The sequence below is a fragment of the Trichosurus vulpecula genome, chromosome 5 (assembly GCF_011100635.1).
Source record: "Trichosurus vulpecula isolate mTriVul1 chromosome 5, mTriVul1.pri, whole genome shotgun sequence".
NCBI classification, from domain to species: Eukaryota; Metazoa; Chordata; class Mammalia; order Diprotodontia; family Phalangeridae; genus Trichosurus; species Trichosurus vulpecula.
The window spans coordinates 94,888,849-94,915,793 of NC_050577.1; the positions used below are offsets into that span (position 1 = coordinate 94,888,849).

General features: G+C 40.9%; 2 protein-coding genes across 3 annotated transcripts in view; both read right to left on the minus strand.

Annotated features, from left to right (window-relative positions):
* The window catches only part of LOC118850936 (GTPase IMAP family member 8-like), a 30,585-nt gene extending 30,217 nt beyond the window's left edge, over positions 1–368 (minus strand). Inside the window, exon 1 of the mRNA XM_036760550.1 lies at positions 149–368. Within this exon, the coding sequence (XP_036616445.1) occupies positions 149–368 (220 nt within the window). The remainder of the gene's footprint in view (positions 1–148) is intronic.
* Positions 71–21,755, minus strand: LOC118849892 (GTPase IMAP family member 8-like). Of its 2 annotated transcripts, none has more exons than XM_036758979.1 (5): positions 21,605–21,755; positions 15,572–15,629; positions 11,831–12,430; positions 6,579–7,217; positions 71–3,113 (listed from the first exon to the last, which is right to left on the minus strand). In XM_036758979.1, exons 2-5 carry the CDS (start codon positions 15,627–15,629, stop codon positions 2,413–2,415), a joined length of 1,998 nt encoding a protein of 665 aa, XP_036614874.1. In that variant the 5' UTR covers positions 21,605–21,755; the 3' UTR covers positions 71–2,412. The 2 variants fall into 2 exon arrangements, with proteins under 2 accessions (XP_036614874.1, XP_036614875.1); XM_036758980.1 differs by lacking the exon at positions 21,605–21,755 and adding an exon at positions 21,156–21,439.
* Positions 21,756–26,945: the final 5,190 nt, after the last annotated feature.

A 26,945-nucleotide genomic window follows, 5' to 3' on the forward strand; every position in this document is an offset into this window, starting at 1 on the left:
AAATTTCTTTTTTTTTAAATTTAATTTATTTATTTAACCTATTTAGTTTTCAGCAATGGTTTTCACACGGCGGGGGAGCTCACACTAGTCCCTACTTTCCTGCCTCCATCTTGGCTCTGCCCCCGGATGTCCAGAAGAAAATTTCTACCAGTTGAGTTCAGATGACTCCATATCCCGAGCATCTGGTGATGCCTCCATTTTGGGGCTGATGTTGCTTCCTGTGGTCCCAAATCTTCTTTCCTCTTGCTGCTGAACTCTGCCTTTGTCATCCACTGAAGCTCTGCCCTGAGCCACTGCTCATCACTTTTGCCATTGCTACTTCCTGAAACATTGCCCCCTGTAGATGTCATCTTCTGGAGCATCTCCATCTTGCTGAAGCTGCACCCTATTTTTACTCTCTACCTTCACAGCTGTGTTCTTGTGTTTCTCCACTGTACTGCTACTGCTATCTACCACACCCTCTCCATTCTGCCCTTTCTCTGGCTTCTTAAGTACCTCTCACTGAATTAAGATTAAGATAAAGCCTAAGACCCTAGAGTCTCTTGGTGCTCCTGCTGCTATATAGTTTTGGAAAAGCTTCCTTGCTTCCACTGAGTGAAACCACCCAGGCCATGCTCCTTGAGGTTGGTCAATACACTTTCATCTCTGTCTTTGCTGGCTTGGCTTCACTTTACCTAGCATCACCTCCTAGGTGAATTTGCTCAGATGACTATGATCCATTAATTACTCCTCTAATTGAAAAGTCCCTAACCATTACTTTTGACTGAATCAGACTGAATTCAATCAACCTTTTCCCTGCCACTACACAGAACTTTCTACTGAGGTTAGAAGGACAAGCATACGTTCCTCCTCATTTGCTCTTTTAATTCTTGTCATGCCCCAGCTATGACAATTGTCTTGAAATATTGATGAACCTCAAGAAGATACTAGAGAAAGGAAAGGGAAGGGTACATTTTGGTGGATTCTAGCAATAAACCTTTTCCCTTTTTTCTAATACAAAGTAGAATAGATATCTTTAAAGATATCTCTTTGATTCCTGCCAGGAGAGGAGCAAGAGATTTGGGGCCCGAGGCTGGCCACTGTGCTCTTCTTAGAAAAATATCACTGAACGAGAAGTATATTTATCTCCCCCCTAAAATATTTTTTGTCTCTGGAAAATTATTTTTAGTTTCAAGCTAAGCTCCTTGTTGGTATCATTTAACAGGGAAGGCATTTTCCAAATTGTATATCTAAAAGCTTTACTTGTTTCACACCAATTATCTGTTCCACAATGAACACACAAAGAAGATGGCTATCTAAGCTGATAGCAAATACAAATCAGAGAAAGTATGCATATGAGAATATACAACACACATTTAGCATAACTAAGCTCCCACATTTTGAGTGAGATTGTACATGTGCATGTATGTGCATGCGTGCATGCGTGTGTGTGTATGTGTGTGTGTGTGTGTGTGTGTGTGAATGAGAGACAGACAGAGAGACAAAGAATGTCTCAGATCTCACCCAATGAGAAATTTCCCAAAGTTTCTAGAATAGAAAACTGGAGACATGGACATGATAGAAGTTTCTAGGTCCTCTACATGTCAGCTCCTTCCCAGTCTTTCTCTCCTTTCAGAGACCTAAAAGGAGGCTGGAATCCCATGTCTTCTTCCCTTGAAACTGGAAGCCAGAAGAAACATTCTCTCTCACCAACTCTATCCTTCATGCAGGTGTGGAGCATTAAGTAATCAATCTCCACCAAAGAGGAGAGTCTTATGCAAATGGACTTGGAGTTACAGGTTATGCTAATATAGGTCATAGTCCAACACAAAAGAGGAATCAAAATATCTATTTATACTAAAATATTCCTTCCAGAAGGTGATGCTCTTCTCTGTCCACACAGTTGTCACACTGACTAAATGTTCCCCATGATCTGCTTGGTCTAAGCCAGCCATATTGTAATGTTTTCCAGCCCCCATAGAGCAGTTCTCAACTTGAAGAAGAAAAATTAGCTTCTATAATCAAAGTATTTCTTCATTACTATTGCTGAAGATCTGTTCCTCTGCTCACTTTCCCTTGCCCTGAAAACACCTGCGTATCTCTTCCTTCTTGATTGTCCCCCTTGACTTTGTATTGCTCCCTCCTTGGTTGACTCTCTGATACTTGAGTTCTTTTCAGATGGTTACTGCCTTGCCACTCATAACTTCATGCATGTCCAGACTCTTTCCAAATTACCCCCCTGACTGCAACTCACTACCTTGTTTTGACCCTTAGCCTGCTTCCTCAAAATTTGCTTCAATTCTCACCTTCCACTTACAATCTGCTGCTAGCCATACCTCAGCATTATAATTAATCAAAACATCCATCTAGCTGTCTCCAAGAATATCTTCACCATATGTCCTGAAGTCATTGGGCACAAGAAGAACCAATTGATTATGAAAAAAAGAAATCTTTCTTGTGTACCCATTTCTCTATTGTGCTGAACAAACTTTTGTCCTGGAAATCTGTAATCCTCCTGGTATAAGTCTCAGGTTTATCACTGGCAGGATAGCCTTGGCCTCCATGACTCTGGACCAGTTTATCCACCATTTCCAAAAGTTCATTAACCTGCTTTTCCTGGTCTACACCACTTTCTTTGTTGTTAAAAGCACAAACTCTTCCTCCACACTGTTTAATTAACTTCTTAAGAGGCCGATTATCTGAAGTCTTGATGTAATCCTCCAGTGTTCCAGTACCTAGATCTTCTTTCCTGGTGAAGAGCACAATCATATACTCAATGAGCTCTTTTCCAAATATGGCTTCTAGTTCCCTAATGCCCTTCTCATCTTCTTGAGTGAACTGGCCCAGCTGAATCACCAGAATGAAAACTTTGGCTCCTGGAGATAGGCAAAGGCTACGAAAGGCTTCTTCCCCTTGTTTAGAAAGAAGATCTCTACTAGCTAGGGTAAGGTCAAAGGACGGAGTATCGACAACTGTAATAGTCTTCTCTTTCCAGGCCCTGGCCTTGTTCTGACAGGTCTGAGTGATTGTTTTTCCTGCACGTTTGACTCCAAAATTATGTTCCCCAATAATGGTGTTCCCAGTTGAGCTCTTCCCAGTCCCACTTCTCCCTACAAGGATGAGGCTTAGCTTATCTGTGGGAAGAAACAAATGGAAGATTAACAATCATGTCCTCATTGGAAATGCTACTGTCCATGTGTCCTTTATTTCTTATATGCTGCTTTGCTGGTCCAGTTTATATGTCTCCTTCTCCTGGTACAATTTACATGAATACTCTCATCTCTTTCTCCTTATTCTCTGGCTAAAGATACACTCTCCTATTTTCAGTGTAATGGGAACACTTGATGAGCAACCAGTCCTGGGACCATATACGTCTCTGGTGGCAATCATCTACCTTTTGCATGCATTCTCACTTCTGGCTCAGCAACCACCCAAAAAGTCTTCTCCCCCACCCCCTGAACCCCCCACTAAGCAAAAAGCAGACAGGAAATAGAATATAGCTGCATATGTTCTTAAGTGGAGAACTCGACCTCGCCATTCCACATTACACACTTAGAGAAACAAGCTCACCAACTGAGCATGCTCCAAGGACTGGGTCCTCATTGTTCAGTTCCATGTTACACAAATAATAAAAAGTTCCTTCTCATTCAGTTTAATTCAAGAAACAGGTTGATCTAGATAACACAATGCTGCTATGCCCCATCTAACATAGTCAGGCAAAGCAGCATTACGAGGGAGTTCCAAAGGAACAGTTGACACACTGTCACATTACACTAGGTTTTTGAGACTTTATAATGGGGTTTGGTTATAACTTATTAGTTATATTACTGCAAAATGTTCTGTTGAAATAACAATATACAGGTGTGCCTATATCTTGGCTACCCAAAAGAGATCCTAAATATGTCATCTCTGTATTACCAGTTGCATTGGTAACTAAGAGGGGACTTTCTTACAGTTTTAGAATGATAAATTAAGTGTCTTTGATTGAGCCTTACTAGGTGCAAAGCCCCAGGCCCAAACCCCTATCTACTAGGTGCTAAGCCTATGTGGGTGTAAAGCCCTCAGGGTCCTAAGGGGAGTTGCTAAGACCAGAGCCAATAGTAAGAGCCTAAGTTCTGGTCACTCAGATGACATTTGATGATGGCTAAAGAGTGTATAAAAAGAGAGAATAGAGCTATTTGCTTGGGGCTCTCACTCTTGGAGGAGTGTTGATGTGGAGACTCTGGGCAGCTGTATTTAAGAGCCCTCCAGTTTGTGAACCCAGATGTTGATGCCTTCTTGGTAACTATGAATTAAATTTGGTCTGTTTATAATGTATGTTTGTAATTTGTTTGTATTTGCTCTGAAGTTTAGGGTGCTGGCTTTTTCCCATGAACTAAATGAATGGTATTTGTATGTTGGATTGAAATAAGATTGTTAACCCCTTAAAGCTGCTTTCCTTCGTAAAGCAGATCAAAAGAACTTGTGCTGGCAGCATTCTTGTTGTTGGGCTTGTGTTGGTCTTTCAGCCCCACAGCAGCTGCTAGTTGAATTGTTGCAACACCAGTTTTTATAAAATTAGAATAGACTAAGACATACTGCAATGAAAACCATATTAAACATAGCTGAAATTATTTGATGATTCACTTAAGCATGATTAGTAGAAAATATCAGCTATCATTTTATACTGTAGATGACAAAGAAAAATGAAATTGTTTGAGCTCTCTAGTTATTGAAATTGCAGACAAAAAAGAATTTTCCATACTTGTATTCTTTTGTTTTTCCTTATGCCTATCTACTAGACAGCATTTTTCTCTCATCCATTAAATTCTTCCTCAAGATTCATTAATTTTATAAAGTCTTCATAAAATCATTATTGTTTACCCTGAAGGCAACTAGAGAGAGTTTTCCCCACTGTCTCTTGGTGGGAAACTGTCATATTATAGTCCCCAAGACTTCCAGTCTTGCTTTAGAAGGTGAATATCATTTTCTTTCTCTTTGGGAGTTCCTATACCAGTAAAGGATTACCACTGCAAACACTATTTTAAATTGCTGCATCATAGGGAAATTGAAGGCTTCTGCATCTATGGCAAAACAATGTGATATCACAGGAAAAAATGTAGACTTACCAAAGGACCAAAAATGAAACATAGCACCTACCTCTTGCCAGATGAATTTGAAATACAGAATGAGTCATACATTGTTGCGCATGGCCAATGTGACAATTTATTTTGTTGAATTATCCATATTTGTTATGAGGCTTTTCTTCTTTTTAAATGTTCATTTAAATTGTTTTAAATTTGGAAGGCCAATAAAAGAGAGAGGTAATACATGTAAAATAAAAATAAATTAACTTTTAAAAGTGCTACCTATTAGAGCTGGAAACTTAGAGATGGTTTTACCAAGTAAGCTTGCTTTCTTTTGATGAATTTCATTCCCATTTATGCATTTATGAAAGAAAAGGAGGGGCTGAAACAGCCCATGAGAATTGCCAAACCCCTCTGTCTTTGAAAAATGAAAATGGAAATAAAAAACATTGTTTCATGATCATTATGTGAGGATCCCAAAGAACATGAGGCCATACTGGATGCTGCAGATAGTAACAGCCCATACTCATGGAACCTGTCAATCCAAAGCTTCATATCCTAAGAACCGCTCAGGCAAACCTTCATAAATTTTCCTCCTGGCTCCACCAGTGAAGGGAATGAGAGTGGCAAGAGGTAGGTGCCCTGTTTCATCTTTGGTCTTTTGCTAAGTCTACATTTCTTTCTGCGATATCACATTGCCTTACCGTAGATGCAGAGGCTTGTGAAGACTCTCTAAATCTGTAGCCCCTCTGAGGCATTTCCTGGAATTTCTTCTGCATTGATTTTTCTCATTTGATTCTCTAGAGGGGCTCTCAGCTGTGGCAGGAGCTCCCAATGACTCCACAAAGGATAATTGAGGTTCTAAATTCCACTGTCCTCCTGAGCTAGCTAAAATATTGTTTTAAGAATGACTTTGAGGGAATAAGTCATTTTGACTATTATAAATGCCCAAATTAATTATGAAAAACATAGGAAGAAAGATGCTATCTGCATCCAGAGAAAGAATTGATAAATAGAAAAATGTATGGAATAATTTTACATACGTACATATACATATACATAAACATATACATATACACACATATTTGTGTCTAATGATAGCTATCTCTAGGATGGGGTAGAGAGGTAAGAGGAAAAAAAGAAATTTACATGACAATTTTATTGTATATTTGAAAGGAATAGCTAGTTGTGCATCTAGCACAGCAGCTGCTAGATCTGCAGTTTCATGTGCAATCTTTTTATTGTATTTTGTTATAGAAATGCTTCTTTTATTCCATAAATTAAAATTTTTTTAAAAAGACCTAAGACTGACTTACATAAAATGACTAGAAAACAATAGAGGACAAGACATAATGAAATATTAAACAGGAGACAAACTATAAGAGGTTGATGGCAGAGAAGAGATGGATGAAAAGTTAGAAGAAAAATAGAGGCTGCATTTGCAAAGATTTCCCTCCAATGTGTTCATTCTTTCTAGTTCTCCTTCTTCCCTCAGCCCCTTTTCTTTAGAGTTTCTACATTTTATTTTCCTACCAGGTCCAGTAGCAGGCATCCTAAAGATACAAAACTGGTTTCCATTGTCATACATCATTTTGTCAATCTTCTCCAGAAGCCCATTCACTTGGAGTTGTTCCTCTTCTCCTGTGACTTGGTAATTGAAAGCATAATACTGAAATCCACATTCCCAAATGAGATGCTGAAGAGATTTATCCATATTCTTTATGAACTCCAACAGGTTCCTGCCTGCCAAGTCTTCTTTTTGGGTGAACAGAATGACCACATGTCTCTTCAGAGCTTCCTCTCCAAAAAGCTTCTTAATGTTCCCCACCACTCTCTCATCTTCCTCTGTATAAGAGCCCAGTGGGGTCACTAGAAGGAGGGCATGCGGGCCTGGGGAGCATAGGGAGGAGAGATGGCAGAGCTCTTTCTGGCAGTCCATTTGGGAAAAGATACCTGGAGTGTCAATGAGCACAACTTTTCTGTGTCTCCAAATCCGCTGCTCTTTCTTACACACTTGAGTCACTGACTGCTCACTGAGTCTGGACTCAAACACACACCTGCCCATGATGCTGTTTCCTGCAGCACTTTTCCCTGAACCATGTTTCCCCACAAGAAGAATCCTCAATTCATCCATCTCTTTGTCCTGCTTGGGCTTTATCATGTGCCCAGACCCTGTTGGGATAAAACAAACATGCTAATTAATTGCCTTTTCCTACAAATGGCAACCGAGTTTGTTAGGACTTAGGCAGGACTTGGAATCTGACTAAGATGCTTCATTTCATCATGGTCAAAACAGAGGCTATGAGAGTAGTTGAATCCTACAATCACAGAGTCAAAAAGGATTTCAAAATTTTCATAAAAGCTTTTCTTTTTGTATTGGTTCCACTACAGCCATTTTTTAAAAGAAAATCATGCAACCTGTTGAAGATTTTTGGAATTTGAGATTTGGTGTGTGTATGTGTGTGTGCATGTGTGCATGTGTGTGTGTATATATTTTACATACATACTTTCCAAGATGTGCTGGAGCCAGTTTAAATCAAATTGATTCAGTTGTTAAATGTTCAGCATGAATAATACATTATTGATGGAAGTGTGAAAGGTTTCAACCATTTAGGAAAACTATCTGGAATTATTCAAAGTGACTAAAATGCCCAAACCCTTTGAACCAGAGACCGCATTACTTTTCTTGTATCCCCAAGGAAGCTATCAATAAGAACAAAGTCCCCATGTACACCAAAACATTTATGGCAGCACTTTTTATGATAGTAAAGAACTGGAAACAGAAGAGATGCCCATCATTTGGGGAACAGCTAAACAAATTTGGCACGTAGATGTGGTAGAAAATTATTGTCATATAAGGAATAGTATTATGATTAATATAGAGAAGAATGGGAAGATCCACATAAACTGATACAGAGTGAAGTAAGCAGAACCAAGCAAACACTGTGCATAATGACTGCAACAACGTACACAGAAAGAATAATCACACATGAAAAAATTCAAAGTTGAATGCCATAAAATTAAGATCAAGCATGACTGGAATGAAAAATATGAAAAGACACCGCTAAAATACCCTTTCATGAAGATAGGGGTCCACAAATGTTAAACATTGCATATATCTCCTTGCACTTTTTGAATGTATCAATTACTTGTGATGAATTTTTCTTCTTTAAAAGAAAACTACTGTTTGTTATATGGATTAGCAGTCTCAAAATGAGAGGAGGAGAGGTCCTTAGGATAGCCATGATGGTATCAAAACAGAAGAAATCAATAAAAACTTGTTTAAAATATTATCAATGTGAGCATTTACACTTCTAGAATCAGCAAATACTATAAATCAGGGCTTCATTTGTTTTGTTGATTTTTTAGACAAGAAAATAATGGAGAAAATGCAATAATGCAAATTAAACTTTTAAAAAAACAGTTGTTAAATATTTGCCAACACACTGTTCCATGTATATGTGGGTTGCTCTCTCTCTCTCTCTCTCCCTCTCTCTCTCTCTCTCTCTCTCTCTCTCTCTGTGTGTGTGTGTGTGTGTAAATGGAGGGACAGAGATAGAGAGGGAGACAGAGACAGAGAGACATAGAGAAGAGAGGGACACTCTCATCTCTCTTACACCTCACTAAGGTGAGCTGTCATCAGATTTTTGTGATATTCTCCATGTTCAACATTCCTGTAATTGTTACTTCCAATTATCTTGGGGTAGAGTGATGTCCAAGCGGTTCGGGGTAGGGAAGAGCAGAAGGAACTATGTCAGTTTGGACTTTTCATTCTCTAAACTAGAACTGCTTGGATTTAGATGAGTGCTAAATTAATAGGAATTGTTTCTTATAGACATGTACCTATAACATAGAGTACAGTATTCATGTTTTTCTTTGAGAGCATGACATGGATCATATGAATGTGTCTCATCCAAGAATTTTCAGCTTTCTAAAATTAAAATACACTAGGAAGTATTTCAGATGGAAATATGTTGAACATGATTAAGTTCTTTGATGATTCATAATCTTTAGGTCACTTTAGGTCATCATGATGAAAGCAAATTATCAATTTTAATGACAAAGAAAATTTGAATTATTTGAGAGTTGGAACTTAGAGGTGAAAAATTTTCTGTGCTGCATTCTTCTGTGTTTTTCCTCATGATTGCCCTAGTTCTTATCAAGTAAATCCTTCCTTAAGAGACTTCTTTTGTAGAATCTTTAGGAGACTGTTTTGAAGCTACCCTAAAGTCCACCAGTGATTACTAATTTCATCACTTTTGAACACAAATTATTATTGTGATTATTAGTATTATTGTTGTGGTTGTTGTCATTACTGGTTCCCATCCTGACTGTATTATACTCAACTCATATCATGAAAAAAATATTTCTTTCTCAAACATTGCTTTTACCAAGTCATTCATCTACCCTAGAAATTAAAATGACTCTCTGTCTGTCAAGGTAAAGTCCAAAGTCAAGTCTCTTAATAGTTTAGGCCCAGTATAGCTACCTCATAAATAATATACCTCTGCTCCAATCAGAGAACCCTTCTATTGACCCCCTGAAAATGTTATACTCTCCATGTCCTCTGATTATGTGGTACTCCTGAGCCTGAAGGAATTTTCCTCCTAAATTCTCTCCCCTCTGCTGAAATCCTACCTACAATTTGAGGCCTAATAATAACTTTAAGTCATCTTCTCCCATAACGCCTTCCCCATCCATTAAACCAAGAGTGATGGTTCCTTTCTATGGACTCCAAATAACACTTGTAACTTATGTTTCCTGTTATGGCACCCTTCTCTTCTACTGCATACTGTTTTTCTCCATCTGGGTATATTTTTCTTGCCCAACATGGCCCTTTAGACCTGGAATTATGTTTTATATTTCCTTTGTACTCTTATAATACCACAATTGCATTGTATATGTGAAAAGTATAGAATAAAATATTTTTGAAATTGCCTAGAGACTTCAAAGTCCCTTAAAAGAAATTAGCCCTGCTCTATAGCAAGTATGTAGAAATAGTGGAGATTGTGAAGGGTAGAGCTTAACTGGCCCCAAGCTAAACTGAGGTCAGTAAAATGTACAATGTGGATGGATCAATAAATCATACTCTTTATGACTATTAGAAGTAGATGAGGCCCCAATTTTTGTGCATGAAAAATGAGAAAAGTGAATCCCAGAGAAGGGAAAAGATGTCATTCAACTGAGTCATAGAAGAGAGAAGTAAGACCTGGGATACGGAGAAATACTGAAGAAAGGGAAGACCTGGCTATTTCTATCTAGAACAGGAGATGTTAACCTCTTCCCTACAGTGTACATAGTTTTTCATCATCCATTCTTCCCTGTGGGGTTTATCCTCCTCTAGCATCTCTGAAATTTTTTCTACCCATTCCTAAGGCAGACTTCTTGAAGGTAAAGTACTGACCTCCCAGTTAGGCATAACCTTTATCCTGTTTCTGTAGAACATCTAGGATCCAAGACTATGTCTAGCTGATGATTCTTGGCCAAAGGTTGTTGGAGTCAGGGCCTCTTTAAAACCCTTCTGCCTCTTTTTTTTCACCCTTCTCCCAGAGTCAGAATCTCCAAACAACCTACAAAAGAGAAGGGAAAGCAGGAAAAGAAAGTGGATATGAGAGAAATTGGAGAACTTAGAGGGATAGATGGTAAAAGGACTTAGATCCCAAAGCATCAGCCAGTCAGAATTTATTGAGAATCTATTATTAAAGACAGTATGGGCAGATGCAAAGAATCCTGAATATGGAATCTGAAGACCTGGGTGAAAATCTTGACTTTGCCACTTTCTAGTTGCATGACTCACAGCAGATTATTTACTCTCAGCTTCATTTTCTTCACCTGTAAAATGAGAGCCTTAGCATGGTAGGTGGACATCTATGTTGCCTTCTGACTCTTAATCTATGGTTCTGTATGTGAAACAGTGTGCTAGCTATTGTGGAGCATTGAGAGGAGTATAAACTATGATCCTTGCCCTCAAGGAGTAAAGGAAATAACAAAAAATCCTGAATGAAGCTGGTATTGACTGTCCTGTGGATTCAATTTAGGTTTTATATAAGACAGCTGTTAGGATCAAAAAAGTGTGTGTGTGTGTGTGTGTGTGTGTGTGTGTGTGTGTGTGTGTGTATGTGTCTTTTCATTGTAGTAGATACATAGAGTTTCTCATTTTTTGCTGAGCTGAGCTTCTGCACAGCCAGGCATTGAACAGTTTCTATTATGAGTCCAACCCTTTTCCAAATTTGGCAATAGATTCTTTCTTAGAACCCCAGAATCATCCAAGATGTACCTAGCCTAAATCCAAATCTTTTGTCATGTCCCAGTCATTGAAAATACAATCAAAACAAGTTTCTTAATGACCCTGAAATGTTCCAATTCCTCTTTTATGACTATAAAAATAATCTCTGTACAACTCAAGTTTGTCTTGGACTGCTGAGGAGTCACTGACCTCATTTATTGGCAATTGCTAGCTTTCTTAGAAAATTGATTATACTTGGAATTTTGTGCCTCAGTTTCTCTTATTCACAAATTTCTATCACAATGTAGTTGGGGAAATGAGATTGACCCAAATAAAATGAAAGGACAGAAAATAATTAAAAGAGACTGATTATAAAGGGATGATAGCAGAGATGAGATTGGTGAAAAGTTAGAAGAACCAAAAAAGCCTTCATTTGGGGTCATTTCCTGCCAATGTATACATTTTTCCACTTCTCTCCTTAGCCTCCATTCTTTACATTTTCTACATTTTATTTTCCTATTGGGTCTAATAACAGACTTCCTGAAGATAAAATGCTGACCTCCATTCCTGTCTACCATTTTGTTGATCTCCTCCAGAAGCCCATTCACTTGGAGTTGTTCCTCTTCTCCTGTGACTCGGTAATTGAAAGCGTAGTACTGAAATCCATAATCCCAAATGAGTTTCTGAAGAGGCTTATCTGTATTCTTTATGAACTCCATCAGGTCCTTGCTTGCCAAGTCTTCTTTCCGGGTGAACAGAATGATCAAGTGTTTCCTCAGAGCTTCTTCCCCAAAAACCTTCTTGATGTTCCCCACCACTCTCTCATCTTCCTCTGTGTAGGAGCCCAGTGGGGTCACTAGAAGGAGGGCGTGCAGGCCTGGGGAGCATAGAGAGGAGAGATGGCAGAGCTCTTTCTGGGAGCCCATTTGGGAAAAGATATCTGGAGTGTCAATGAGCACAACTTTTCTTTGCCTCCAGATGCACTGCTCTTTCCTGCACACTTGGGTCACTGGCTGCTCACTGAGTCTGGACTCAAACACACACCTGCCCAGGATGCTGTTTCCTGCAGCACTTTTCCCTGAACCATGTTTCCCCACAAGAAGAATTCTCAATTCATCTACTTCATTGTCCTGCTCAGGCTCTTTCATGTACCCCGACCCTGTCAGGAAAAAAAAGAGACATGTCAGTTAATAACCTTCTGCTGTAAATGGCAATGATTTTCATCAGGAATTAGGCAGAACTTGACCAGGCAGCCTCATTTCAACATAGTCAAAACAGAGGAAGGACAAAAGAGAGAGAATTTTGGAGTAAACTCTTTGAGGTAGGGAAAAATGTCAATACAAAATCAGGCAGAGAAAGTGGTGTAGAGGTCACACAGAAAAAATTAGTGAGGAATACATATATCACCTTGCCTGGGACCAGCAGGGAGGAGGAAAGAGTGACTGATGCTGGGTAGTTCTGAGGATTGAGATAAGAGAGCTTCAGCTGGACAGTCTCAGTCTTCTCAGTGAAGCAGAAGTCTAAGTCATTAGCTCTCAACTAGTATGATCTCAGCTCCACTCATGTGAAGCCCAAGATCCTAGGATCATACATCTAAAATTGGAAGGCATTTCAGGTTATCTAGTCCTGTCAACCAAATGATAATCTTTTACTAAGTACCTACTCTCTGCCTTGCACTGTGCCATGTGTGGAGGCTGACAAAGACACAATTGAAACAGTCCCAGTTGAGCTAATATTCTAACCTGGGAGAGAATGTGCACGTATATAGCTATATACCAAACACATACAAAACATATTCAAGGTAACCTTGTGAGTGGAATCATAATAAAAGTGTGAGAGATGAGTAAAAGTTAGGGAAAGTTAGCTTTCCACAGAAGTTATAATTGAGTTCCATAGAATAATTAATGAAGTATCAGCCTGAACAAAGAAGGAGTAAAAATTAACCAAGATGAGAGTCCTCAGCCAATGGGAATAGAGTTTGTGGTTTTGCAGAAAGCACAGTTTCAGGATATAGGCCAAACTGGTCTAAACTGGCCAGATAACCATCAGGGTTGAAGAGAAAACTGGGTCAAAAGGCTACCACACATGCTTAATTGGCTAATTGAATATTACCTCACACACCCACAGGGAGGAGTTTTCTGCCATTTTTGAACATGGGACGTATGTTGAGGAGGGGGGAACATGCCAAGGAATTGCATGTTGGAGGGGGAAGATTGTGACCTAGAAGGGAGCTGACCAATCCGTTCTCTGAAGGGAGGTACTGAGCTGATGGTGCATCGACCTATGTCAGTCTAACAGAATAAAGTTGGTCTCTCTCCTGTACTCTCCACTCCCCTCTTCCTAAAGAAGGATGGAGTCTGCTCATGGCCAGGAGCATTTACCAATTCCTTTGAATTCCTCAATGATAATAAATTACCCTTGATACCTGAATTTTGGTGTCAAGTGTATTTCTACCAATTGTCATAATGGTAATGAGTTAGCATTTATTTATCACTCTAAGTTTTGGAAAGGCTTTACAAATATTAGCTCGTCTTATTCTCGCAACAACCTTGGGAGTTGTAGTGCTATCATTTCCCCCATGTTACAGATGAGGAAACTGAGGGTGACAGACTTTAAGTGACATGCCCAGGGTGACACACCTACTAAATGTCTGAGGCATGTTTTGAATACAACTAATTAATTAAAGCGACCATCCCTTGATTAGCTTCTTAAAGAGGCCTATTCACTGAATGAACTTTACCTCACTCAAAGTGAGAACCCGAAAAGACCTTAGCCTAAAAGGAGCAGGGTCTCCCAATGAACCTGGGCCATCTCCAGTTGTCCTAGCGAAGATCAGGCAACTGGACCCAGATGGCTGTGGAGGAAAAGTGAGGCTGGTGACCTTGCACAGGTCTCCCTCATCAAATCAAAGTCAACTGCAAGTCATGTTCTCATTTCCCTGATGTCATGGTCCTCTTCGAAAACCAAGGACAAACACAACAACTAATAATACTAATATATACTACTATCAATAATAAGTTAGCATTTATATAATTTATGTAGGTTTTATGAAATGCTTTACAAATATCATCTTATTTGTTCTCACGACAACCCTGCCTGGAAGGGAGGTTTCATTTGAGTAATGAGGTCAGATGCCAGATTGCAAGCATTTTGACAAAAAAAAGTGAGAGGACAGGAAGTGAAGGCAGCAAATGTAGGCAGATTTTTCAAGAAGCTTGAGAAAAGGAAAAGAGATTCATGACATTAGCTTGAAGAAAGGTCTGATACACTACGTTTAAGGGTATAAGAGATTTATGCATGTTTATAGGTAGCAGGGAAGGAGTCAGTGAATATGGAGAGATTGAATCTCACAGAGATAAAGGGAGGTGATAATTGGTGTAATCTGCTAGAGGACATGAAAGGGAGGTTGTTGGCTTTGGTGAGGAAAAGGGCCATGGCATCATCAGAAACTGGAGTAATGAGTAAGATAGTGGGAGATGATGCCAAGCGGTTGTGAGATGTGAAGAAGTGGAAAAGAGAAAGCTCCCAGTGAATGAGCTCCATTGTCTCCGAAGAGTATGAGGTTAGGTCCTCAGCTGAGAGAGTGAGATGAGTGAGTGGTATGGGAATGGGAATGGGAATGGGAATGGGAATGGGAATGGGAATGGGAATGGGAATGGGCATGGAAACAGCTTCTTTGGGGAGTGAATGGGAATAGGAAATAAATTGGTGGAAAGTAAAATATTGAATCACTACAGAGAGGGCCGAATAGAGAAGATATAACATGAATTTTTAGTGGAGACAGTCAACACAGCTGCATGACTTTTACTTACTCCATTCAGTGGACAGAAGTAGAAGCAAAGGAGATTGGTTGTGGAAATAATCTAAAATTGGATTATGACAAGTGGAAGCAAAAGACTTAACAGAAAGAACTGGGTATGGAGTTAACAAAAGTGTCATAGTTGGGAATGGAGAAAATAATAGCCAAAGCAGAGGTGATGACCTGGGGAAGTCCAACCCCCAAATTTTACAGTCAAGGAAACTGAGGCCCTGAGAAATTACATGATTATTCAGGTGGTCACTCAGTTAACAGAACTTATATTCAAACTTAGGTCCCATGACTTTGAATTTAGCAGTCTTTCCACTGGACTGTGGTGACACATTTATCTATTGTCACCTGTTACCAGTTTACTTGGAGTTCATGAATAATCACTAAAAGGAACAATTTTCACCCAGAAGTACAGATACGAAAAGACCACCATTACAGAGATAGTTTGTGATGTGCGAGGAAAGAATCCTACCCCACTAATCCTTTCCTTACCCAGCTGTTGGTCTTGGAGTCTTTCTTGATGATCCATGTCTGTAGCTTCCCGCAGCATCTGGGAAAATTCAAGGTTTTGAAAATTTCAGCAGACTATTCTATCAGGAAAGAGAAGTGACAGAGCAATTCACAGAATTTATTAAATAAAAGCCTCCTTGTTATGTTTCCCAGGCCTCTTATCCCCCAAACATAAAACTTTCACTCACTGTGGAACATTTTGATATTTTTAATATTAAAGATTTAGCACCATATTAGTTCAACATGAACCAATTGATTATTTCTTATATATATATATATGTATATATGTATATATATGTATATATATACACACATATAAATGTATCAGTTAAAAACACATTTTAATGTTGCCTTGACTTCTACTTGCAACCATTTAAGAAGGATATCAATAAGCCTGAGATTGTCTGGAGGAGGTGAAGGGCTTGAATAAATGAAGTTGAAGGAACTGGGGATGTTTAGTCTAGAGAAGAGAAGACTCAAGGGGAATTTGTAGAAACATATTTTTTTTAAAAAAAACCCTGATTTTTAATTGCCCTAGAAATATTAAGAAATGATATTTCTTTGTGTAGCCCTTTCCATATTTCTAGGGAAAACCCATTGGGAAGTGGGTTGATAGGTAGAGGACAAGAAAGGATTTCTTAAGGAAATTGACTGAGGCTTATGACTTAGCTCTTAACTCTTTTCAAGTCAACAAGCCTTTATTAAGCATCTACTATATTTGAGTCAATGTACCAAGCCCTCAAAATACACAGAGGCTAAAAAATAAAAACAATATTCTCTGCTTTCAAGAACTAGGGAACTATACAGATAACTATGTGCAAACAAGATATATACATGATTAATTGGAAATATTCACTGAGGTAAGGCAGAATAATTATGGAGGACTGGGGGAGGCTTCTGACAAAAGGTGGGATTTTAGCTTAGGCTTGGGAAAAACCAAGGAAACTAGGAGTCTGAGATGAGGAAAGAAATGGTTCCAGATGTGGAGGACAGCCAGTGAGAATGTTTAGTCAGGAAGAAGAGTTTCATGTGCTGTGTACAGCAAGAAGATTGGTTGTAAGGGATACCAAAGTATATGGAAGGAAATAAAGCATAATACTGAAAAGGTAGGAAGATACCATGTTATGTGGAGCTTTGAACACCAAGGAGAAGACTTTATATTTGATCCTGGAAGTAAGAGGGAGGCACTGGAGCTTATTGAATAGGGAGGCAACATGTTCAGATCTGGACTTTAGGATGATCATTTTGACAGTTTAAGGTAGGATGAACCAAAGTAAGGGAGAGATTTGAAGCAGGGGGACCAAGCAGCAGGTTATTACAATAGTCCGGGCTTGAGGTGATGAGGGCCAGAAGCAGGATGGCAGCAGTGTCAAAGGGGAGAAGGGATGTATATTTGAGATGTCAAAGGTCACACCCAGGTTGTAAGCCTGGGAAAGTGGGAGGATATCCTTGACAACAACAAGGAAATTAGGAAGAGGGGAGGGATTAGAAGGAAAGATGGTTCCGTTTTGACCATGTTGAATTTAAGATGTCAGTGGGACATTCAGTTCAAAATTTCCGATAAGCAGGAGATATGAGACTAAAGGTCAAGATAGAGGTTAGGGTTATACAAATAGCTCTGAGAATCATCTACGTTGACATGATTATTGAAGTTGTAGGAGCTGAAAAGATCACCAACAGAACAGTATAGAGGGAGAAGAGAAGAGGCCCAAGACAGAGGCATAAGGTCCCTCCATAATCAATGGGCAGAGCTAGGTAAAGATCCTGCAAAGGAGACTAAGAAGGAGCAGTCAGAGAAGTGGGTGGGTGGGTTGGGGACCAGGAGAAAGCAGTGTCACAAAAACCTAGAAAGAGAGTGTCAAGGAGAAGAGGGTGGCCAACAGTGTCCAAAGCTGCAGAGAAGTTAGGAAGAATGAAGACCAAGAAAAGGCCCTTAGGTTTCCCAATTAAGAGACCATAGCTTTGGAGACAGCAGTTTCAATTGAATGACTAAGTAAGAAACCATATCGCAGAGAGTTAAGAAGAGAATGAAGGAAAAGTAAGTGGAAGCTCCAATTGTAGAAAGCTTTCTTAAAGTGTTTAGACAGAAAAGGGAGAACAAATACTAGATGACAGCTAGTGGAGATGGATGGATCAAGTGAGGAATTTGTGAGGATGAGGAAGACGTCAGAATCTTGTAGAAAGTAGGGAAGCAGTTAGTAGACAGGGAGAAGTGAAAATTGGAAAGAAAGTAGAGATGATGGAGGAGAATCTGTTGGGGGAGACAAGATAGAATGGGATCACATCAGTATGTAGAAAGGTTTGCTTGGCAAGAAGAAGGGCTACCTTTTCATGTGAAATAGGGGTGGAAGAGGCAAAGACAGCAAATGAGGGATATGGGATGAGGAGTAGAGGGTATTCCCAATGGCCTCATATGAGGCAAAGGTGGTTAGCTGAGAGTGTGGGAAGGAGGACGCATAGGAGGTTTGGAAAATCTGCTCTGGTAAGTGAGATAGTGAGTCAAATAGAGACATAAAAAGATTGCTTTGCTTCTGTGAAGGCCTGGTTGAGATTATATAAGATAAATTTGTGGTGGACTCAGCACAGTTTTGTGGCTGTCTCTACCTTCATTCAGTTGCATGTGAGTAGGAGCAAAGGGAGTAGATTGTAGGAGCAATCCAAGGCATGGAATGATTAACAATAGGACAAGGAGACTTAAGAGAAGAGGACAATGTTGACCTGAATTGGTTTACCAAATGGCTTAAGTTGGGGAAGGGAAGAGAGTATAGCCAGGGCAGGGGCAACAGTCTGGGAAAGAACTGATGGATGGGGAAAGTGAAGGTGCCAGTGAGGATGAAAAACAAGCTTTGGGGTTGTAAGGCAGAAGGAAAGATGGAAGCACAACAGATTGGGATCAAATGAGGGCATTTCAGTTCATAAACATGAAAATGATGCATTTCTAAGTGATGGCCAGATAAGGGGGTGATATGTGGGGCTGACTCGGGGTGTAAGAGTAGGTCACAGGAAGTAAGTAGAAGAACTGGGAGTATCAATATGTAGGGTGAAATCCTGTAGTATGAAGGTAAGAAGCCTAGTATGGGTAAGAAGACTGCGAGATAGTCACTAAAGTCTTTGAAAAAGAAAGGAGAACATCTTAGGATTTCATGGATAGTAGCCAGAATCTTGATTAAGTGATAAATACAGATCGAACAAATCTCAAAGGAAGAGTGATTAGAGTCACGGTGGTAGGGGAAGGGCCTGGAGGTGGCAAGGGGTAGAAAACAGTATTTGAACTCCTGACTACTTAGTCTGGGGTTATGAGCAAAAGTGCATTGAGAGCTAGAAACTGTGACTAGGGAAGCTGTGTCATCAGTGGGAGTCAGGTCCAGGGAGTACAAGACAAAAGGACCAGAAAAAAAGTATTAAGGATGAAATATGTGTGTGTGTGTGTGTGTGTGTGTGTGTGTGTGTGTGTGTGTGTAACCTATGGTGAAGACCTAAAAGAAGTTGCAAAGAGACAAACTAAGGCTTGATGACAGTAAAAAAATAGAACTCTCCTAAAGTAGAATGCACTCCCTTGAGAGGCAGGGGCTGCCTCTCCTTGGAGATCTTCTATCACAGGAAGGAGGATGGCTTGTCAAGCTAGGTTAGAATCAGTATTCCCCTCAGATAACAGCTGGATCCACTGGCCCCAGAGGTCCCCAACTCTCAAATTCTGTGATTCTGATTTTGTGATGGTAGCTGACAAATGACAGAATCCTATAGATTACCTATAGATCCTATAGATCAGAGGGCAAGAGCAAAAATTCCCAGAATGGTTCAAAAGAAAAATAAAATTTATAAAATAAGAAAGAAGGTATAAATTTAGGTCAAACTAGAACTTTTGGTGCAGAACATAAAAGTTTCCATGATGGTTTTTGAAAGCAAAATTAGGATAGTAGCTAAAATGCAGTACTAATAGGGAATTTCTCCAAAGGAATAGAAACCCTTTACCATAGACCACCTTCATATAACATAAATAAAATGTGTAGTTCAAGACCACCAAACTTCCAAACAGGATGCTCTGTGATTTTCTTTTTCTCATAGATATAAACACTCAAGTGACCCTAATTAGTAAAGAGAGATTCATGTTGTGGTTTTGCAATTGTCCAAAGATGGGGTAAGGGCTCTTTCCCAAAATTTTTGCATAGATGCTCCCGGGGCCAACACTTAACCTCATTCTTCTAGGGTAGTATGTATATTTTGGTTGCATTTAAATCCCCCTGAAATAACATACAGAGTATTAGGATCACAAACTTTCCAGCTGGGAGACCTTTGAGATCTTCTAGTCCAACCCTATCAGTATGTGAGAAGCTACTTAAGCCCCTTCACTGAAGAGAAATGAGTTGTCCAAGGTCACACAGTTAATTATAATAAGATGCAAAGGGAAACACAAAGCAATAGGAAGGATGTGGGTGAGATAGAAGGAGGTGTTGGGGACAATTTTTAAGGGTCAGAATACACAATCAGGGAAGCCGCTTTTCTTCCCATACTATCCTGGAGGTGAGTATAGCCAGGACAATGGGAAACAGCTTTTATGAGCAGACCATGCAGATGCATGAGCCACCAGGGCCCTCCTTGGAGTTGGCAGCTTCTCAGGCTACTTTTGCTTCCTCCAATCCTCTTCTCTCTATTGTCCAAGAAAAGTTCAAAAATTGGCTGTTACCCAAAAACCCGGGGGAAAATGCCCTATTTTCTTCTGGAGAGATGCCAGCCTCAGTGCATGATGGTCAAGAAATGGGTGGGCTAGAGAACATCTCTACTTTTCTTTCCTGAGGTGTGTGGTGAAGGTAACTATGATTTTTTTTTTCCTTTTCCTACTGAAAAGTGAACTACAAATGGTTAAATTAACTTGCAGAGCTTCAGAGAGAAGCCTGGTGGAGGTAGGAACAGGAATTACAATGTATTCCTGAGCAAAACAACTTTTACATTTTACTTGCTACTTTTCTTCAAATGTTGCAATTCCCTATTACTCTGTCTCTTAGGTCTTAAGGCCTGTAACCCTCCGGTGAATCCTATTCTCTCGCTGGGTTGTGCTCCAGGGAGTCCCGTAGGACTCAAAAGAGCAACAAAAGGCCCTCTCCTCCTTCCCCCTGCACCCACGCACCCTACCCCCTCCTCCCATCTCCCGCCCTCTTGAGCAGGCTTCCAGGCCACAGTGCTGGAAGCTGGCAGCACAGCCAATGCCTTGCCTTGGAGTTACATACTGAGCCCAGAATAGAACTTGTCTGTTGAAAGACAACAGGTCTTGAGCTCCTGGTCACAAGTGATCTGGTGAGCTGCTCGGAATGGTAGCTAAAGGACACACCAAGTGGAGGGCTTTCCCAGTGATCTTTAGAATCCTCCCTACCTACCACACCCCACAACCCAAGGATCTCCAGAAAGTGCTGTAAAAAATTCAGAGAAGTTTGCATTTAAACACTTGCAGCTTAGAGGGTCCTCCCCTTTCTTATTCTCAGAGAAACATATTCTACATACACATATGCATGCATGCAGGTACACGTGTACACACACACACACATCCTCATTTCAAAACTAAATGTCTAACCTTTAGCCTTCCACAGAATCAGAAGCTGCTCCCAGGGTAGTCTCAGATAGCCATCGACACTTTGGGGTAAACTAAGACCCCAGGTTCTCTCTTTGGGAAAGATTTGATTTCAAGCTTTCTCTGTAGAATGAAAGGCTCTGACCCTTTTGAGGGATTTTAGGTATCCTATGCATGCACAGGGAGAGATGTTTTATCCTTCTCCAAGTCCCTGACAAGATAGGCAGCCATCTTCCCAATCTGTCTACATCTGCCCTGATCAGGAGTTCTTTCTGAAAAACTGTCATTTTCACATACATTCATATTTCAAACACACATGTGCACTTCGACCTTTTGACAGACTAGCTCAGTGGAGTCCGTTTGGCTCTGGACACTCCCAGGTTCTCCACTTTCAACCTGACCCCACCCTGCTGCTCCTACTCTCCCGGGAAGGCTGGATGTTTTCTACTTACTGCCAGGCACCCAGTTTTCTCCCAATGCAGTTGTCATAGAATCTGCCAGAAGGAAGAGGCTCTTGGTAGAGGAGTGATTAGGAGAAAGGCCAGCTGTTCCCTGCCTGTCTCTCCTGGACCTACAGCCTTCCTTTTCCTCTCTCAGGGACCGCTACTTAATACTCTGTTATAAAAAAAAAAAAAAAGAAATCTTGTGACAGGAGAAAACGAAAGTTACTCTGTGCCATGAGTGATACAGGAAGGGGGAGGGGCCAGGACCTTCATGTAAGCAGAGAACACACACACACACTCTCCTCCTGTTGTTCCTTCTCTGTTGCCTGGTGTGCTAGGCAGTGGGGGAATGAGCTGGTAGGACTTCTCACTCTAGCTGCAGGGAAGAAGAACCAGGGAGAGACAGGAGGCTGGTAAGAAAGGGAAAAGGAACAGTCCTTAGACTCTACCACAGGCCTGCACAATATATGGCCCATGGGCACTATGTTGTGCAGGCCTATTTTACATCCTCTATATTTTTCAAGGGCCAGCTGAAATCCTTTGACAGGCCATAAGTGACACCCAGGCCAAATGTTGTGTAGTCCTGCTCTAAAGGTACAAAGGAGAGTAAGGGGTTGGACTAGTAGAAATGAGAGAAGGGGGAAGAGTGGTGAATGTGAAGGGGGTAAGGGAGCATCAATAGCTTCCACCAAACTCAGACAAAGCAAGCACTCACAGGTCAGAAGAAGTGAGACAAGGACATTCTCAAGGTCTCTCCGTAAAATAATCTTTCAGGCAAATGTACATTTAGCATTCAAACAACATGGCCATGTCATTGGAGTTGTACTCTCTGCAGTAGGATTTGGATGCTTGGCAGTCCAGCTTGAGAAAAGACCTCAGTGTCCCATACCTCATCTTGTCAGGTGATCTTTGATATCTTCCTAAGACAATTCAAATGGAAGTGATTCAGTTTCTTGGCATGGCACTGGTATACCAGTTGCACAGACACACAACCATGAGGTGAGCACAATGGGACTCTAGACCTTCAGTTTGGTAGGTAGTCTAATCCCTCTTCTCTCCCACATTTTCCTTTGGAGGCTCCCAAATACTGAGCTAGCTGTGGCAATGTGGCACAAGCCTCATTATCTATGTGTACGTCTCTGGAATGTATACTCCCAAGGTTATCCACAGCATTCAGTGTTTCTCTCTATGCTGTAACTGATGGTTTCACATACAAATGGTCTGGTGCTAGCTTGTGGAAAACCTGGGTTTTCTTGTTATTAACTATTATGCCAAAAGCAGCACAAGAAGCAAAGAATTGATCCATACTTTGTTATATCTTAGTCTCAGAGGCTACACTGAGTGCACAATCATCTGCAAACAAAAAATCATAAACCAACTCTCCCTCCAAGTAAATTTGGCTTGTAGCCTTTTCAAGTTAAATAATTTCCTGTCATTGTAGTAGGTCAGCACTTTACCTTGATGCTGTTTTCATCTTTACTGAAGGCATATGACAGCAGTGCTGAAAACATCATGCTCAAAAGCATGGGAACAAGCACACTGCCGTGCTTCACTCCACTAATGACTGGGAAAGGTGGAGAACATCATCCATTATCCAGAATCTGGGCAAGGATGCCATCCCAAAACTGATGTAAAATACTGATCAACTTCTCTCGGCACCCAAATTTTACCATCATTTCCCACAAGCTCTCACAACTGACAGTATCACAGGCCATGGTCAGATCAATGAATGTTGTGTATAGACCTCTGTTCTGCTCCTAGTATTTCTCCTGGAGACATCTAGCAGCCAACACCATATCAATCATTCCTCAGCCCTTTCTGATACCACACTAAATCTCAGGTACATGACTGTCTACCAGGTGAAGAATCAGCCTATTCAGGAGACATCTGACAAGAATCTTGCCAGCAATGATAAGAGAGAGACCCTACTGTGATTGTCACTGGACAATCTATTTTCTTTACTTTTATAGAGATGGACAATGGAGCTGTTCTTGAACTTCTGAGGGGATAACCTTCTCCTGCCATATAGACCAGAAGATTTCAGTCAGCTTTTGTATGAGCAGAGGACCCCTGCCTTGTAAGTCTCAGCTAGAATAAAATAGGCATCAGGCATTTTGCCACATTAGAGGAGCCTCATGGCATTCAAAAACTCTTCTGCAGTTGAAAGTTTGCATAGAAAGGGATTGACTTCAACCAGAGGTATACATATATTCATTGGCTTCAGCACTGATTGATGACAGACTGTTTAGAACACTATGAAAGTGTTTAATCCTTCTCTCCAGGATCATGTCCTTATCACTAGTCCGTATGGCTCCATTGGCACTGAATAACTGAGATGCACCATAGGTCTTAGGCCCTTTAATAGCTTTCAGGGCATCACAAAAGCACTTTAGATTGTTATTGTCTGTGTAAAACTGAATTTGATCTGCCTTTTTACTGAGTCAAAATCCTGCATCTCTCTAAGGTTTGCTTGCACTTTACTTTTGATGGAGGTAAACACTGCCTTCTTAGAGACAGACGAACTATCCTGTGGGTAAAACCCTGTGCAGTTCTCATTTTTCGTTTAGCAGTTTCTCAATTTCCCCATCATTTTCATTAAACCAATCATGATTTTTGTGAGTGTTCTGGCCCAGACAAGTAAAAGCCAGTGCTGTTCACCAGATCTCTGAAAGCTGCCCACTCCTCTTCTATTCCACTGTTGCCAAACATGTGTTAGCTCAGCTTTTCCTCCAATTTAACAACAAACTGCTCAGAAAAACATTCTAATCTGTTGACTTTAAATCTTCTGGTTGTCCTTTTGCCTTGGGACTGTCATTTTATTGAATGCAAATATTTACCTTGGAAAGGATATATCTATAATCAGTCGAGCACTGTGTTACACATTGTCATTGTCATTCTCACACGCTGTCTGTCTCTTTTCCTTACAAAAACATCTATAAAGTTTTATTGCATTTGGGTAAATGGAAGACAGTGTTGGTGATAAGAAGGTCATGAGATGCACAAGTAGTGCAGTAGTAAGTGACCTTTGCTGTTTCTCTTTCCAACTCCATTCTTTCCAAGAACTCCCTGCCATGTCGGGTAGTCTGTGCCTGTTCTGGCATTAAAGTCACCCAGAATTATAAGCTTATCCTTTTTCAGCCTATTGATGATAGAGATCTCCAGGTCTTCATTAAATTTTTCTTTGACCTCATCAAGGTTTGTCATTGTGGGAGCATGGGCACTGATGATGACAGGTTCATGACAATGCAATTGCCACTTGCAGGAAAGTGCCACACCACCATCATCAGTGCCTATGCTCCCACCATGAGAGCAGGCCAGAGTTGGATAAAATACACAATTTTTCAGTTACCTTTTCTAATCCCTACTTCATGCCAGGAGGTCAGCAGTCCAGACCTTTAAAAAGGCTGCTCAGAAACCTAGTGAGCTGCTGATTCCCATTGCTGCTTCAGGCCAGTGAGAAGATGGCACTTTAGCCTAGGCCACCTGTGGGCAGGGTTGTGACTTCAACTCCCAATGAATCCCCACCTGCTGCTTCATCAGTTGCCTATTACCGTAGGACTTTGAGATAGATAAAAATGGTGATAGCTTTTGATGTGTGCATAAATTGAATTTAAGTGAGGCAGAGCTGTGCAAAGTCATCAACCTCACTCTGTTTCAGAGTCATTAAAGTCCTGTGGCAAGAGAAAAATTCAAGATGCCTAGTGAGGTCTGAGGATGCAGTGAATGACCTTGGCATCTTTTATGTCTAACCAAGCCTCAAGCACTCATCAGTGCCAGGTTCAGCTACCTTCACGGCCATTGGAACAAAGTGTTCCCATCTCCAACACTCTGCTGGGGAAAGTATTCGCATGGTTGGAGTAGGCACCCACCTAATTAACCAAAGTGTTTGAGACCCCTCAATTACCCTCAAATGGGTTAGGCTGTCTGCTGAAACAGTTTACCAGGTTGTGGCCACTGTGTATACTACAGCTTTTTGGAGCCACAGGTGAGAGTCGAGTGAATCAAGTAGGCACCAAAAGTGGATGAACAGCCCTGAAAAGGGCTCTGTAGCCTTCCCTTTAAAAGTACCAGTTGTCCCTGAACACACCCTACACCTTAACACAACAACAACAACAACAACAAGTCTCCCTGCCATTGTCTCCATCCCTTATTAATACAGCAAGAAAAAATACACTAATCCCTTCTCCCATTTGGGGAGAGGTAATATAATTCCCCTCTAAACCATTTTAATCTCTTGGAAGGGGAGAGGGATTAAGTTTGAAGTTTAATTTAGTTCCTTTAGAGGTGTCCTGGGGGTGGAGCCAAGATGGCGGCTGGTAAGCAAGGACTAGAGTGAGCTCCATAACCGAGTCCCTCCAAAAACCTATAAAAAATGGCTCTGAACCAATTCTAGAACAGCAGAACCCACAGAACAGCAGAGGGAAGCAGGGCTCCAGCCCAGAACAGCCTGGATGGTCTCTGGGTGAGGTCTATTCCACACGGAGCTGAGAGCTAGGAGCTGGGAGCTGGGAACAGAGTGGAGCAGAGCCCAGCCTGAGCGGCGTGGAACAACCAAACTTGGAGTCCTGTGGATGGGGCCCCTAGCGCCCTGAATATGTGAGCTGCGGCAGTTACCAGGCTCCTCAACCCACAAACACCAAAGACTGCGGAAAAGGTTAGTGGGAAAAGCTGCGGGAGTGGAAGGAGTTCGCAGTTCAGCTTCTAGCCCCGGGGGCAGCGGAGGTGGGGCAGCTACAGTTGCTGCTGCTTCTGGCCCCAGGCCCACCTGGTGGGAGGAATTAAGTGGCAGATCAGAGCAGGAGTGCACAGCCTGTTGAAGATCTAAGCCCAGCCTGGCCTGGGGGTTCTTGGGGAAGGAGTACTGCTGGTGTGACAGAGCTGGCACCTCCCCTCCAAACGTGGAACATAGAACTCGTTAGTCTACAAGCAGTCATACCCCACTGAAAAACTCAAGGGTCAAGTTAGTTGGTTGGGAATATGGCCAGGCAGCAAAAGCACACCCAGATTCAGTCTCAGACTTTGGATTCTTTCTTTGGTGACAAAGAAGACCAAAACATACAGCCTAAAGAAGACAACAAAGTCATAGAGCCTACAACAAAAGCCTCCAAGAAAAACATGAACTGGTCCCAGGCCATGGAAGAGCTCAAAAAGGATTTGGAAGAGCAAGTTAGAGAAGTAGAGGAAAAATTGGGAAGAGAAATGAGAAGGATGCAAGAAAACCATGAAAAACAAGTCAATGACTTGCTAAAGGAGACCCAAAAAAATACTGAAAAATACACTGAAGAAAACAACACCTTAAAAAATAGATTAACTCAAATGGCAAAAGAGCTCCAAAAAGCCAATGAGGAGA